Genomic DNA, 12,812 nt, shown 5'->3' on the forward strand with positions numbered 1-12,812 from the left:
CATAAGAAGAAATTAGGACAGGTGATCAATAGCTTGGTCAAAGAGGTTGGTTTTAAGGTGCGTCTTAAAGGACGAGAGAGAGGTAGAGAGGTGGAGAGGTTTAGGGAGGGAGTTCCAGAGCTTGGGGCCCAGGCAGCTGAAGGCACGGCCACCGATGGTGGAGCGATTATAATCAGGGATGTTCAAGAGGGCAGAATTAGAGGAGCGCAGACATCCCGGGGAAATATGGGACTGGAGGGGATTACAGAGATCAGGAGGGACAAGGCTATGGAGGGATTTGAAAACAAGGATAAGAATTTTAAAATTGAGGCGTTGCTTAACCAGGAGCCAATGTAGGTCAGCGGCAGGCGATCCCCAGGTGGGCAGAGGAAACGTTACAGGGGCACCCTCAAAGCCTCCCTGATAAAGTGCAACATCCCCACTGACACCTGGGAGTCCCTGGCCAAAGACTGCTCTAAGTGGAGGAAGAGCATCCGGGAGGGCGCTGAGCACCTCGAGTCTCGTTGTCGAGAGCATGCAGAAACCAAGCGCAGACAGCGGAAGGAGCGTGCGGAAAACCAGTCCCACCCACCCCTTCCCTCAACCACTGTCTGTCCCACCTGTGACAGAGACTGTAATTCCTGTATTGGACTGTACTCTCTTTTAGTGGGTGATAGGTCAGCGAGCACAGGGGCGATGGGTGAGTGGGACTTGGTGCGAGTTCGGACACGGGGCAGCCGAGTTTTGGATCACCTCTAGTTTACGTCGGGTAGAATGTGGGAGGCCAGCCAGGAGTGCGTTGGAATAGTCAAGTCTAGAGGTAACAAAGGCAGGGATGAGGGCTTCAGCAGAATCTGCTCCCACATTATGCAGGGAAAGCCCGACTGTGATTTGGGAGCATTGAATAAGTCTGCTTTTGCTGGACTGAGTGTTCAGTGCTGGAAGCCTGTGGGGGGAGGGGTGGAGAGGCCTGCGAATTCCTGAAGGGTGGGTAACCTTCGTGCTGCAACAGGAAGTGATGTCAGCACTGAGTTAATGAACACCTTGGACACACCTGACCAGACCGATTGAGCAGTAGATATTACTGACAGACGGAAGGAAGGAAAGGAGACACACGCAAACACTCACACACCAGCCGGGAGAAGAAGGAGCTTTTTCTTTTGGGGAACCTGAAAGGAAGGTTTTAAACTATGGAGAAACAGGAGAAGGCCTCCTGGGGAATGGGACTTCTGAGGACCTTTGACTCCGATGAGTTTGTGAGCTGGGAAAAAGTTGGATCGGGTGGTTTTGGGCAGGTTTACAAGGTTCGTCACGTTAACTGGAAAACATGGCTGGCCATCAAGTGTCCCCCGAGTCTCCATGTAGACGAGAAGTAAGTTGCTGACTTGAGTCTTGTATTCACAGCCGAAGAGCTGGAAGCTCCTGGTGATGAGCGCGTCAGTTGTTAAACTGCCGTGTTGATAGTGTGTTTTTAAAATCGCCTGCCATGCTGACGATAATAAGTGAGAATGTTGCATCAAGTAAGAATGTTGCAGGTAAAGGCAGTGTAGACGGAGCATGACTTTCTGTTTAACTCTTCTCCTGTCTGTTTGGCTTATTCCTGTTCCTGTTTCTGCTGTTGTGCGTTTGTATGTGTCTGTGTCTGTGTCTGTGTGTGTGTGTGTCTGTGTCTGTGTGTGTGTCTGTGTCTGTGTGTGTCTGTGTCTGTGTCTGTGTGTGTCTGTGTGTGTCTGTGTCTGTGTCTGTGTCTGTGTGTGTGTGTGTGTGTGTGTGTGTGTGTCTGTGTCTGTGTCTGTGTCTGTGTCTGTGTCTCTGTGTCTGTGTCTGTGTCTGTGTCTGTGTCTGTGTCTGTGTCTGTGTCTGTGTCTGTGCGTGTGTGTGTGCGCGCGCTCTGGGTCTGAAGTTTACAGTGTGAATGGACTGATTTCCCGTAAAATTCATATCACAGAGTGACATCGAAATAAAGATCCCATTAATGATTGTTGGATCTGTTCCGACATCAGCAAGTGTATCCCCCGCAGTTTATCATTCCTCCTCCTCCCCAGGACAGATACAGTTCATCTGGTATCTGTCCCAGTTGGCTGTCTGTGCTCGCACAACCAGATATAATCAACTATGGAGGGGCTAATGAGACAAGTATAAGCCTGTCCTGCCCTGAGGATATACATGTATTCATAGCTGGAGTCACGGAATATGTGCCCTAGCTGACTGTTCCCTCCTCCCCTCCAGATCAGTTCACGTTGCACAGGATCAAATCTTATGGTCTATATGGCTTCCGAGATCTCCTCGTGTACCTCCCTGATTTTCAACGCTCCTCCATCGGTGGCCGTGCCTTCAGCTGCCTGGCCCCAAGCTCTGGAATTCCCTGCCTAAACCTCTTTCTACTTCTCTCTCTCTTCTGCTTTAAGACGCTCCTTATATCCTCGCTTTTTGATCCAGCTTTTGGTCACCTGTTCTAATATCTCCTTGTGTGTCAATGTCTGTCTGATTTATGCTTCTGTGAAGCGACTTGGGATGTTTTACTGTGCTAATGGGGCTATATAAATGCAGGTTGTTGCTGTATTACACCAGGCCTTTAACCCACTCGGCTATTCAGGGCAGCGGTTAACTCTTTTGCCGCCGGCTTGTTTTTACTTTTTCCCCCCCGTTCTTCTATTGTGTTACAGCATGAGGGAGACTGGCCCTCCTCGTGCTCCAGACAGACATCGAACAAAACACCCCATTAACGAGTATTCATCTCAGCCAGACTTCTGTAGACTCCAGTTGATTCATTTATAGATAACAGCCCCCTTAATCTGTTAATTATAGTCAGTGCGAGACAGCAGCGATCCATAGCAGGAGGCCCCAACCTGCGTGAGAACACCAGAGGCAGGTCCGAGCTATATGGAGGCCCCCTCAGGGAGCAGTGTGGCAGGGTACCGCGGCAAGGTACAGCGCGAGCCCGCAGCGAAGAGTGACGTCAGCAAGGTCCAGGTCGGTGATTGGAGCGTGGGCAGGTACAGCAGGAGCGGCGAGGTCGGGGCGAAGGAGCAGCGAGAGATTGTAGAGGGATGTGATTGGGGCCCAGGGGAGGTGTGAGTTCAGGGCCAGGGGCCCAGGGGCAGCACGGGCCCAGCCCACACTGCGATATGTGTGTGCACTAGGTCCGTGCAGCAGTGCTGGTCTCCAGTCGTCCTGGTTAATCCTTGCCACTGGACCAAGACCTCGCTCTGTCAAGCCCGTGTGGTGGCTGGTGTGCAACGGTCACCCCACGTTAAACAATCCACACACAGGCATCTTCCACCCTTCAGAATGTAGTTCAGGTCCTTCATTGAAACACTGCCAACTCATCCTTTTTTGGCGTGGAAGCAAGTCATCCTCGCTTCGAGGGAGCGCCTATGATGATGATGCTGACGGTGAAGCAGCAATGAAATGGAGAGCCCTCCCTGCCCCCAGGCTCCATGTGCTATCCTCCTCCTCTGTTTATCTTGCTTCATGCCACTGTTCCAAACAACAACTCTACACTCTCTGGAGTTTAGAAGAATGCGAGGTGATCTCATTGAAAGATCGAAGGTTCTGAAGGGGATTGACAAGGTAGATGCTGAGAGGTTGTTTCCCCCGGCTGGAGAGTCTACAACTAGGGGGCACAGTCTCAGGATAAGGGGTCGGATATTTAAGACAGAGATGAGGAGGAATTTCTTCACTCACAAGGTGGTGAATCTCTACCCCAGAGGGCTGTGGAGGCTGATTTGTTGAGTATATTCAAGGCTGATATGGGGATCAGGCGGGAAAGTGGAGTTGAGGTAGATCAGCCATGATCTTATTGAATGGCGGAGCAGGACCGAGGGGCCGAATGGCCTATTCCTGCTCCTATTTATAAAAAAAACTTGCTTTTATATATCGCCTTTAACGTAGTAAAATGTCCCAAGGTACTTCACAGGAACGTTCTCAAACAAAATTTGACATAAAGCCACAGAAGCTTGGTGAAAGCGGTAGGTTTTAAGGAGCATCTAAAAGGAGTTAGAGAGCCGGAGAGGTTTAGGGAGGGAATTCCAGAGCTTAGGGCCTAGGCAGCTGAAGGTATGGCCATCAATGGTGAAACAGTGAAAATCAGAGCCAGAGTCCAGAACTGGTGGAACGCAGAGATCTCTGAGGGTTGTAGGACTGGAGGAGATTAGAGATAGGGAAGGGCGCAGGCCATGGAGGGATTTGAAAACATGATGAGAATTTTAAAGTCAGGGAATAACTGAAGTATGAAGACCTCCAAGGAAGGGGTTGAAACTCCTTGGGGACTTCTCAACTCAATAAAAATGAAACGCCCGCCTTTTTGCCCCAATTTCCATTGTGTCACCATTGGTGGCCATGCCATCAGCTGCCTCGGCCCTGAGCTCTGAAATTCCCTCCTTAAACCTCGACACCTCTTCCTCCTCCTTTTTAAGATGAGGATATAACGAGCATGGTGGATAGAGGTGTACCGATGGATGTGGTGTATTTAGATTTTCAAAAGGCATTCGATAAGGTGCCACACAAAAGGTTACTGCAGAAGATAGAGGTATGCGGAGTCAGAGGAAATGTATTAGCATGGATGGAGAATTGGCTGGCGAACAGAAAGCAGAGAGTCGGGATAAATGGGTCCTTTTCGGGTTGGAAATCGGTGGTTAGTGGTATGCCACAGGGATCGGTGCTGGGACCACAACTGTTTACAATATACATAGATGACCTGGAAGAGGGGACAGAGTGTAGTGTAACAAAATTTGCAGATGAAACAAAGATTAGTGGAAAAGCGGGTTGTGTAGAGGACACAGAAAGGCTGCAAAGAGATTTAGATAGGTTAAGCGAATGGGCTAAGGTTTGGCAGATGGAATACAATGTCGGAAAGTGTGAGGTCATCCACCTTGGGGAAAAAAAACAGTAAAAGGGAATATTATTTGAATAGGGAGAAATTACAACATGCTGCGATGCAAAGGGATCTGGGGGTCCTTGTGCATGAATCCCAAAAAGTTAGTTTGCAGGTGCAGCAGGTAATCAGGAAGGCGAATGGAATGTTGGCCTTCATTGCGAGAGGGATGGAGTACAAAAGCAGGGAGGTCCTTCTGCAACTGTATAGGGTATTGGTGAGGCTGCACCTGGAGTACTGCGTGCAGTTTTGGTCACCTTACTTAAGGAAGGATATACTAGCTTTGGAGGGGGTACAGAGACGATTCACTAGGCTGATTCCGGAGATGAGGGGGTTACCTTATGATGATAGATTGAGTAGATTGGGTCTTTACTCGTTGGAGTTCAGAAGGATGAGGGGTGATCTTATAGAAAAATTTAAAATAATGAAAGGGATAGACAAGATAGAGGCAGAGAGGTTGTTTCCACTGGTAGGGGAGACTAGAACTAGGGGCACAGCCTCAAAATACGGGGGAGCCAATTTAAAACCGAGTTGAGAAGGAATTTCTTCTCCCAGAGGGTTGTGAATCTGTGGAATTCTCTGCCCAAGGAAGCAGTTGAGGCTAGCTCATTGAATATATTCAAATCACAGATAGATAGATTTTTAACCAATAAGGGAATTAAGGGTTACGGGGAGAGGGCGGGTAAGTGGAGCTGAGTCCACGGCCAGATCAGCCATGATCTTGTTGAATGGCGGAGCAGGCTCGAGGGGCTAGATGGCCTACTGCTGTTCCTAATTCTTATGTTCTTATGTTATGCTCTTTAAAATTTGACCAAGCTTTTGGTCACCTGTGCTAATTTCTCCTTATGTTGGATACATGAATGGACAGTTAGCACAGCTGATTAAAGCGTGATGCTAATAATGCTAAGGTTGAGGGTTCGATCCCAGTACAGGCCATTTGTTGGACCAAAATGGAGGTCTTTTGTTGGAGATAGAAGGCGTGGCTGAGTTGCTAAATGAGTTCTTTGGATTGGTGTTTACCAAGGAAGAGGAGGTTGCCGGGATACAGGATGAGATAAAAATAGATAAAGAGGAGGTACTAGAAAAGCTGGCAGTACTTAGTGGATAAGTCACATGGGAAGCATCCCTGGATGCTGAGGGAAGTAAGGGTAGAAATTGCAGAAGTGCTGACCACAACCTCGCAATCCTCCTTGGATACAGGGACGGTGCCAGAGGACTGGAGGATTGTCAATGTTAGCCCCTTGTTCAAAAAGGGGGAGAAGGATAAACCTGGTAATTACAGGCAGTTGGTTTAACATCGATGGTGAGGAATCTTTTAGAAACAATAGTCCAGAAGAAAATTAACGGCACTTGGACTAATAAAGGAGAGCCAGCATGGATTTGTTAAGGGAACATCGTGTTTGACCAATTTGAATGAGTTTTTTGATGAGGTAACAGAGAGGGTGGATGAGGGCAGTACAGTTGACGTTGTGTATCTGGACTTTCACGAGCCATTTGATAAAGTACTACATATTCAGCTTGTTAGCAAAATTGAAGCCCTTGGGATAAAAGGGTCAGTAGCTGAGGAATAGAAAGCAGAGAGTTGTGGTGAATGGCTGTTTTTCGGACTGGAGAGGTACACAGTGGTGTTCCCCAAGGTTCAGTGCTGCTGCTTTGCTATACATTAATGACTTGGGTTTGGGGGTACAGGGCACAATTTTGAAATCTGCAGATGACACAAAACTTGGAAGTGTAGTAAACACTGAGGAAGATAGAATTAGACTTCAAGAAGGCTGGTGGAATGGGCAAACACATGGCAGATGAAATTCAGCGCATTTTGGTAGGAAGAATAAGGAGAGACCACACGCACTAAATGGTACAATTTTAAAGGGGGTGCAAGAAAAGAGAGACCTGCACAAACCTTTGAAGGTGACAAGACAGGTTAACAAAGCAGTTAATGAAGCAAATGGGATCCTGGGATTTATAAATAGAAACATAAAATACAAAAGCCATGACATTATAATAAACCTACATAGAACACTAGTTTGGCTCCAGCTATGGGTCAGTGGGTAGAACTCTTGCCCCTGAATCAGACAGAAGGGTCAAACACCGCTCCAGAGATTTGAGCACAAAATCTAGGTGCACTATAAGACGTACTGTCTTTCGGATGAGACGTTAATCTGAGGCCCCATCTGCTCTCTCAGGTGGATGTAAAAGATCCCATAGCACTATTTTGAAGAAGAGCAGGGGAGCGATCCCTGGGGTCCGGGCCAATATTTATCCCTCAATCAACGTCAGTAAAAAAATCTGATTATTTGGTCATTATCACATTGCTGTTTGTGGGAGCTTGCTGTGTGCAAATTGGTTGCCGCATTTCCTACATTGTAACAGTGACTACACTCCAAAAAAACTTCATTGACTGCCTTTGGAGAAGTCATGAGGTTGTGAAGTGAGCTGTATAAGTGCGCCCCTATTTGAAAAAAGTAGGCAGTCAGAAAGCAGGGAACTATAGACCAGTTAGCCTAACATCAGTCATTGGGAAAATGCTGCAGTCTAATATTAAGGAAGCAGTAGCAGGATATTTGGAAAAGCAAATTTCAAACAAGCAAAGCCAGCGTGGTTTTATGAAAGGGAAATTGTGTTTGACAAATTTGCTGGCGTTCTTTGAACAGGTTGGATAAGGGGGAACCAGTGGATGTGGTGTATTTGGATTTCCAGAAGGCATTCGATAAGGTGCCACATAAAAGTTTACTACACAAGATAAAAGTTCACGGGGTTGGGGGTAATATATTAGCATGGATAGAGGATTGGCTAACGAACAGAAAACAGAGAGTCGGGATAAATGGGTTATTTTCTGGTTGGCAAACAGTGACTAGTGGGGTGCCGCAGGGATCAGTGCTGGGTCCTCAACTATTTACAATCTATATTAATGACTTGGATGAAGGGACCAAGTGTAATGTAGCCAAGTTTGCTGATGATACAAAGATGGGTGGGAAAGCAAATTGTGAGGAGGACACAAAAAATCTGCAAAGAGATCTAGACAGGCTAAGTGAGTGGGCAAAAAATTTGGCAGATGGAGTATAATGTGGGAAAATGTGAGGTGATCCACTTTGGCAGAAAAAATAGAAAAGCAAATTATAATTTAAATGGAGAAAAGTTGCAAAGTGCTGCAGTACAGAGGGACCTGGGGGTCCTTGTGCATGAAACACAAAGAGTGAGTATGCAGGTACAGGAAGTAATCAGGAAGGCAAATGGAATGTTGGCCTTTATTGCAAGGGGGATAGAGTATAAAAGCAGAGAAGTCCTGCTACAACTGTACAGGGTATTGGTGAGGCCACACCTGGAGTACTACGTATAGTTTGGGTCTCCGTATTTAAGGAAGGATATACTTGCATTGGAGGCTGTTCAAAGAAGGTTCACTAGGTTGATTCCAGAGATGAGGGGGTTGTCTTATGAAGATAGGTTGGGTTTATACTCATTGGAGTTCAGAAGAATGAGAGGTGATCTTATTGAAACATATAAGACAAGGCTCGACAAGGTGGATGCAGAGAGGATATTTCCACTCGGGGGAAACTAAAACTAGGGGACATAGTCTCAGAATAAGGGGCCGCCCATTTAAAACTGAGATGAGGAGGAATTTCTTCTCTGAAGGTTGTAAATCTGTGGAATTCTGTGCCCCAGAGAGCTGTGGAGGCTGGGTCATTGAATATATTTAAGGTGGAGATAGACAGATTTTTGAGCGATAAGGGAGTCAAGGGTTATGGGGAGCGGGCAGGGAAGTGGAGTTGAGCCAAGATCAGATCTTATTGAATGGCGGAGCAGGCTCGAGGGGCCAAATGGCCGACTCCTGTTCCTATTTCTTATGTTATTGTGTTCTAAACCTTGATTCAATCCTATGAGGATTCAAGGCAGACCATGTTCTTGATAGCACCATGTACCAAAGGAAGGAAAGAAGAGTGTTGGATAAGATATTGGCCCCCCATCCACCACCTTTAACACTCACTCCCTCCACCACCGGCGCCCCCTGGCTGCAGTGTGCACCATCTACAAGATGCACTGCAGCAACTCGCCAAGGCTTCTTCGGCAGCACCTCCCAAACCCGCGACCTTTACTAGAAGGACAAGGGCAGCAGGCACAAGGGAACACTCCAAGTTACATACCATCCTGAATTGGAAATATATTGTGTTCCTTCCTCCATGGTCGCTGGGTCAAAATCCTGGAACTCCCTCCCTAACAGCACTGTGGGAGCACCTTCACCACACGGACTGCAGCGGTTCAAGAAGGCGGCTCACCACCACCTTCTCAAGGGCCATTTGGGATGGGCAATAAATGCCGGCCTTGCCAGCGACACCCATATCCTGAATGAATAATTTAAAAATGATACCACACATTCCAATAAATGTTGGCTATTTAAATCCTGCTGGGGGCGCACAGATCTGTTTATTTACATTAGAGCTAAACAAAGGTTTGTGGTTTGATGCTCCGTCAAAACAGCTGTTCTCGTGTTGTCTCCTCTTTAACAGTCAGTACCTCCCAGAACTTGGCTGCTTTCCCCCCCACCTGGCTAGGAAATTCAGATTACAGATGTGGGGTAGCACCAGCATCAGGTGGAACTGCGATGCCCTCTGTGGTGCAATAGCCAAACGCCAAGTGCTGTCTAGACTCGCACACGATGGATGGACCCTTGGGGGAGGTTCCAGGAGGCTGCTGTTGCTTGTGGAGCCGTACCCCATGATAGGAACATAAGAAATAGGAACAGGAGTAGGCCATTTGGCCCTTCGAGCCGGCTCCGCCATTCAATAAGATCATGGCTGATCTTCTACCTCAACTCTGCCTTCCCGCACTATTCCCATATTCCCTTAGTTCCCAAAAATATATTTACCTCTGTCCTGAATATACTCAATGACTGAGAATTCCAAAGATTCACAACCCTTTGCGTGAAGAAATTTCTCCTCATCTCTGTCCTAAATGGCCGGCCCTTTATTCTGAGACTGTGACCCTGTGTTTTAGACTCCCCAGTCAGGGGAAACATTTTCTCAGCGTTAACCCTGTCAAGCCCCTTAAGAATTTTGTAGGTTTCAATTAGATCACCACTCATTCTTCTTATCTCTAGGGAATATAGGTGTAGTCTACTCAATCTCTCCTTATCCCAGGAACCAGTCTAGTGAACCTCTGTTGCACCCTCTAACCCCACCAATATATCACTTTCTCCCTCGAGTTATCCAGCTTACCCTTCAATGCATTGACACTCCTCACTTCAACCACTCTCTGAGGAAAGAAGTGTCTTATGTATTCCTTATTGGATTTATTAGTAACTATCTTATCTTTATGGCCCCTTGTTCTGGTCCCATACCTGCAAAGTGGAAACATCTTTTCTATGTCTATCCTCTCAAACCCTTTCATAATCTTAAAACTCTATCCGGTCACCCCTCAGCTATTTCTTTTCCAGAGAAAAGAACCCGAGCCTGTTCAATCTTTCCTGAAAGGTATAACCTCTCACTTCTGGTATGATTCTAGTCAATCTTTTTTGTACCTTCTCCAGTACCGCTATATCCATTTTATATTATGGAGACCAGACCTGTACACCGTACTTCAGGCATGGTCTTATCAAGGTTCTACACAAGTCGAACAAACTTCTTTGCTTTTCAATTCTATTTCTCTAGAAATGAACCCCAATGCTTTATTTGCCTTTTTTGTGGGCTTATCTCTTCTTTAAGTGATTTTTGTATCTGTACCCTCAGATCCAGCTGCTCCTCTACCCCATTTTGACACTTGTTTTCCAAGGAGTATGCGGCCCCCTTATTCTTCCTCCCAAAATGTAGTGCCGCACACCTACATTGTCTCCTGCTTAGGTGCTAATCCACAGGCAGCTCCCTGGCATTTCACCCAAGTGGGCATTCTTGGACAGCGAGTATTGGCAGACTATTCAAGTCCTGGGATATCATAACCAGGCCCGGTCCTGTCCTTGCCCAGTGTGTGCTTTGGTGCAGGGGGTCAACAGTCAGGGCGGAAAGTCTGGCTGGTTTTGGAGGTTGGTTTTTCCATCGTGTTTCATCCAGCTGAGACTAGCTACAGTTGCTTTTACACACTAACTTTAGCGTGAAGGGGGAACTCTTTAGCTGTGACGCTACAGCTGGTGTGTAAGTGGGGACTAATGCAGGTGTTCTTGGAGTGCATTGCACTGTGCGGATCCCACACTGCAGTTTATACCTAGTCTTCTGAAATCCCAGGTTAAAAGTGCACAGTGCAGTGAGATAACTTCTGGAATTTTGCTAGCATGGTGGGTAAGATTGCTTCATGATATTCAGTAGCTTTACAAACTTTCGTGTGCCATGCACTCTGAGCAGAATGACATAATCGATCGCGCATCGTGACATCATAACGTTAACGGGTTTCAGACCAATTTGTAAAATCCACTGTAAACGGTCTCCCTGAACCCGAAGCTAACTACTGAATGATTCGCTCTCTGCGGGGCAAGTACAAATACTGTACCTTCCGAAAGAAATAAATAAAAACTTGCATTTCTATAGCATCTTTCATGACTACCGGACGACCCAAAGCGCTTTACAGCCAATGAAGTACTTTTTGAAGTGTAGTTACTGTTGTAATGTGGGAAATGCAGCAGCCAATTTGCGCACAGCAAGCTCCCACAAACAGCAATGTGATAATGAACGGATAATCTGTTTTAGGGATGTTGATTGAGAGGTAAATATTGGCCAGGGCACCGAGGATAACTCCGCTGCTCTTTTTCAATATAGTGCCATGGGATCTTTTGCATCCACCTGAGAGAGCAGACGGGGCCTCGGTTTAACATCTCATCTGAAAGACGGCACCTCTGGCAGTGCAGCACTCCCTCAGCACTGCCCTGAGGTGTCGGCCTAGATTTTTGTGCTCAAGTCTCTGAAACGGGACTTGAACCCACAACCCTCATGACTCCAAGGAGTGGACTCTACCAGCTGAGCCACAGCTGGCACAGTCCATGTGACTTGCTCTTCAGTGGGCAGTGCCTTTTACGCACTAGGTATTAAGGGGACTTGGCGGTTTTAGGGTTAACATCAGTACAGATGCAGTCAGTAACACAGCGTGCTGCCAGGTGGGGTTTTACTGAGCTCAACAGAGTGAGGAAGCTAAATGAACACTCACAGTGGGGATTACTGAAGCTCGGTGATTGTACATGGTGCTCGTGTCAATTCCTCGAACTCACTGTCTGATCAGTGACTCAGCTGTCAGACCATCAGTACTGATTGTTGAAACCAAAGGTGTCTCTTTCCCCACCCCCAACCACCAAGCTTACTGTGACTGCACCACACTGCTCCACTGAGCAGCCGTATCAAGGGACCGCCATCATCCCAATCCTATACATGCCAACCTACAAAACTCAGAAAAGCTGATTAATGCCAAAAATAGCTCCAAAAAAATAACCTAGAACTTTTGGCTCAATGTCATCATCATCATAGGCAGTCCCTCGGGATCGAAGAAGACTTGCTTCCACTCTTGAAGTGAGTTCTTTGGTGGCTGAACAGTCCAATACAAGAGCCACAGACTCTGTCACATGTGGGACAGATAGTTGTTGAGGGAAGGGGTGGGTGGGACTGGTTTGCCGCACGCTCCTTCCGCTGCCTGCGCTTGGTTTCTGCATGCTCTCGGTGATGAGACTCGAGGTGCTCAGCGCCCTCCCGGATGCTCTTCCTCCACTTAGAGCGGTCTTTGGCCAGGGACTCCCAGGTGTCAGTGGGGATGTTGCACTTTATCAGGGAGGCTTTGAGGGTGTTCTTGTAATGTTTCCTCTGCCCACCTTTGGCTCGTTTGCCGTGAAGGAGTTCCGAGTAGCGTGCTTGCTTTGGGAATCTCGTGTCTGGCATGCGGACAATGTGGCCTGCCCAGCAGAGCTGATCAAGTGTGGTCAGTGCTTCGATGCTGGGGATGTTGGCCTGGTTGAGGACGCTAACGTTGGTGCATCTGTCCTCCCAGGGAATTT

At 47.3% G+C, this 12,812-nt stretch overlaps 1 protein-coding gene across 1 annotated transcript in view; it reads left to right on the forward strand.

The window, feature by feature from the left end:
• Positions 1 to 1,086: 1,086 nt before the first annotated feature.
• The window catches only part of ripk4 (receptor-interacting serine-threonine kinase 4), a 61,879-nt gene continuing 50,153 nt past the window's right edge, over positions 1,087 to 12,812 (forward strand). Inside the window, exon 1 of the mRNA XM_070893206.1 lies at positions 1,087 to 1,351. Within this exon, the coding sequence (XP_070749307.1) occupies positions 1,170 to 1,351 (182 nt within the window). The 5' untranslated portion in view covers positions 1,087 to 1,169. The remainder of the gene's footprint in view (positions 1,352 to 12,812) is intronic.

This window comes from Pristiophorus japonicus, chromosome 11 (assembly GCF_044704955.1).
Source record: "Pristiophorus japonicus isolate sPriJap1 chromosome 11, sPriJap1.hap1, whole genome shotgun sequence".
In the NCBI taxonomy this organism is placed as follows: Eukaryota; Metazoa; Chordata; class Chondrichthyes; family Pristiophoridae; genus Pristiophorus; species Pristiophorus japonicus.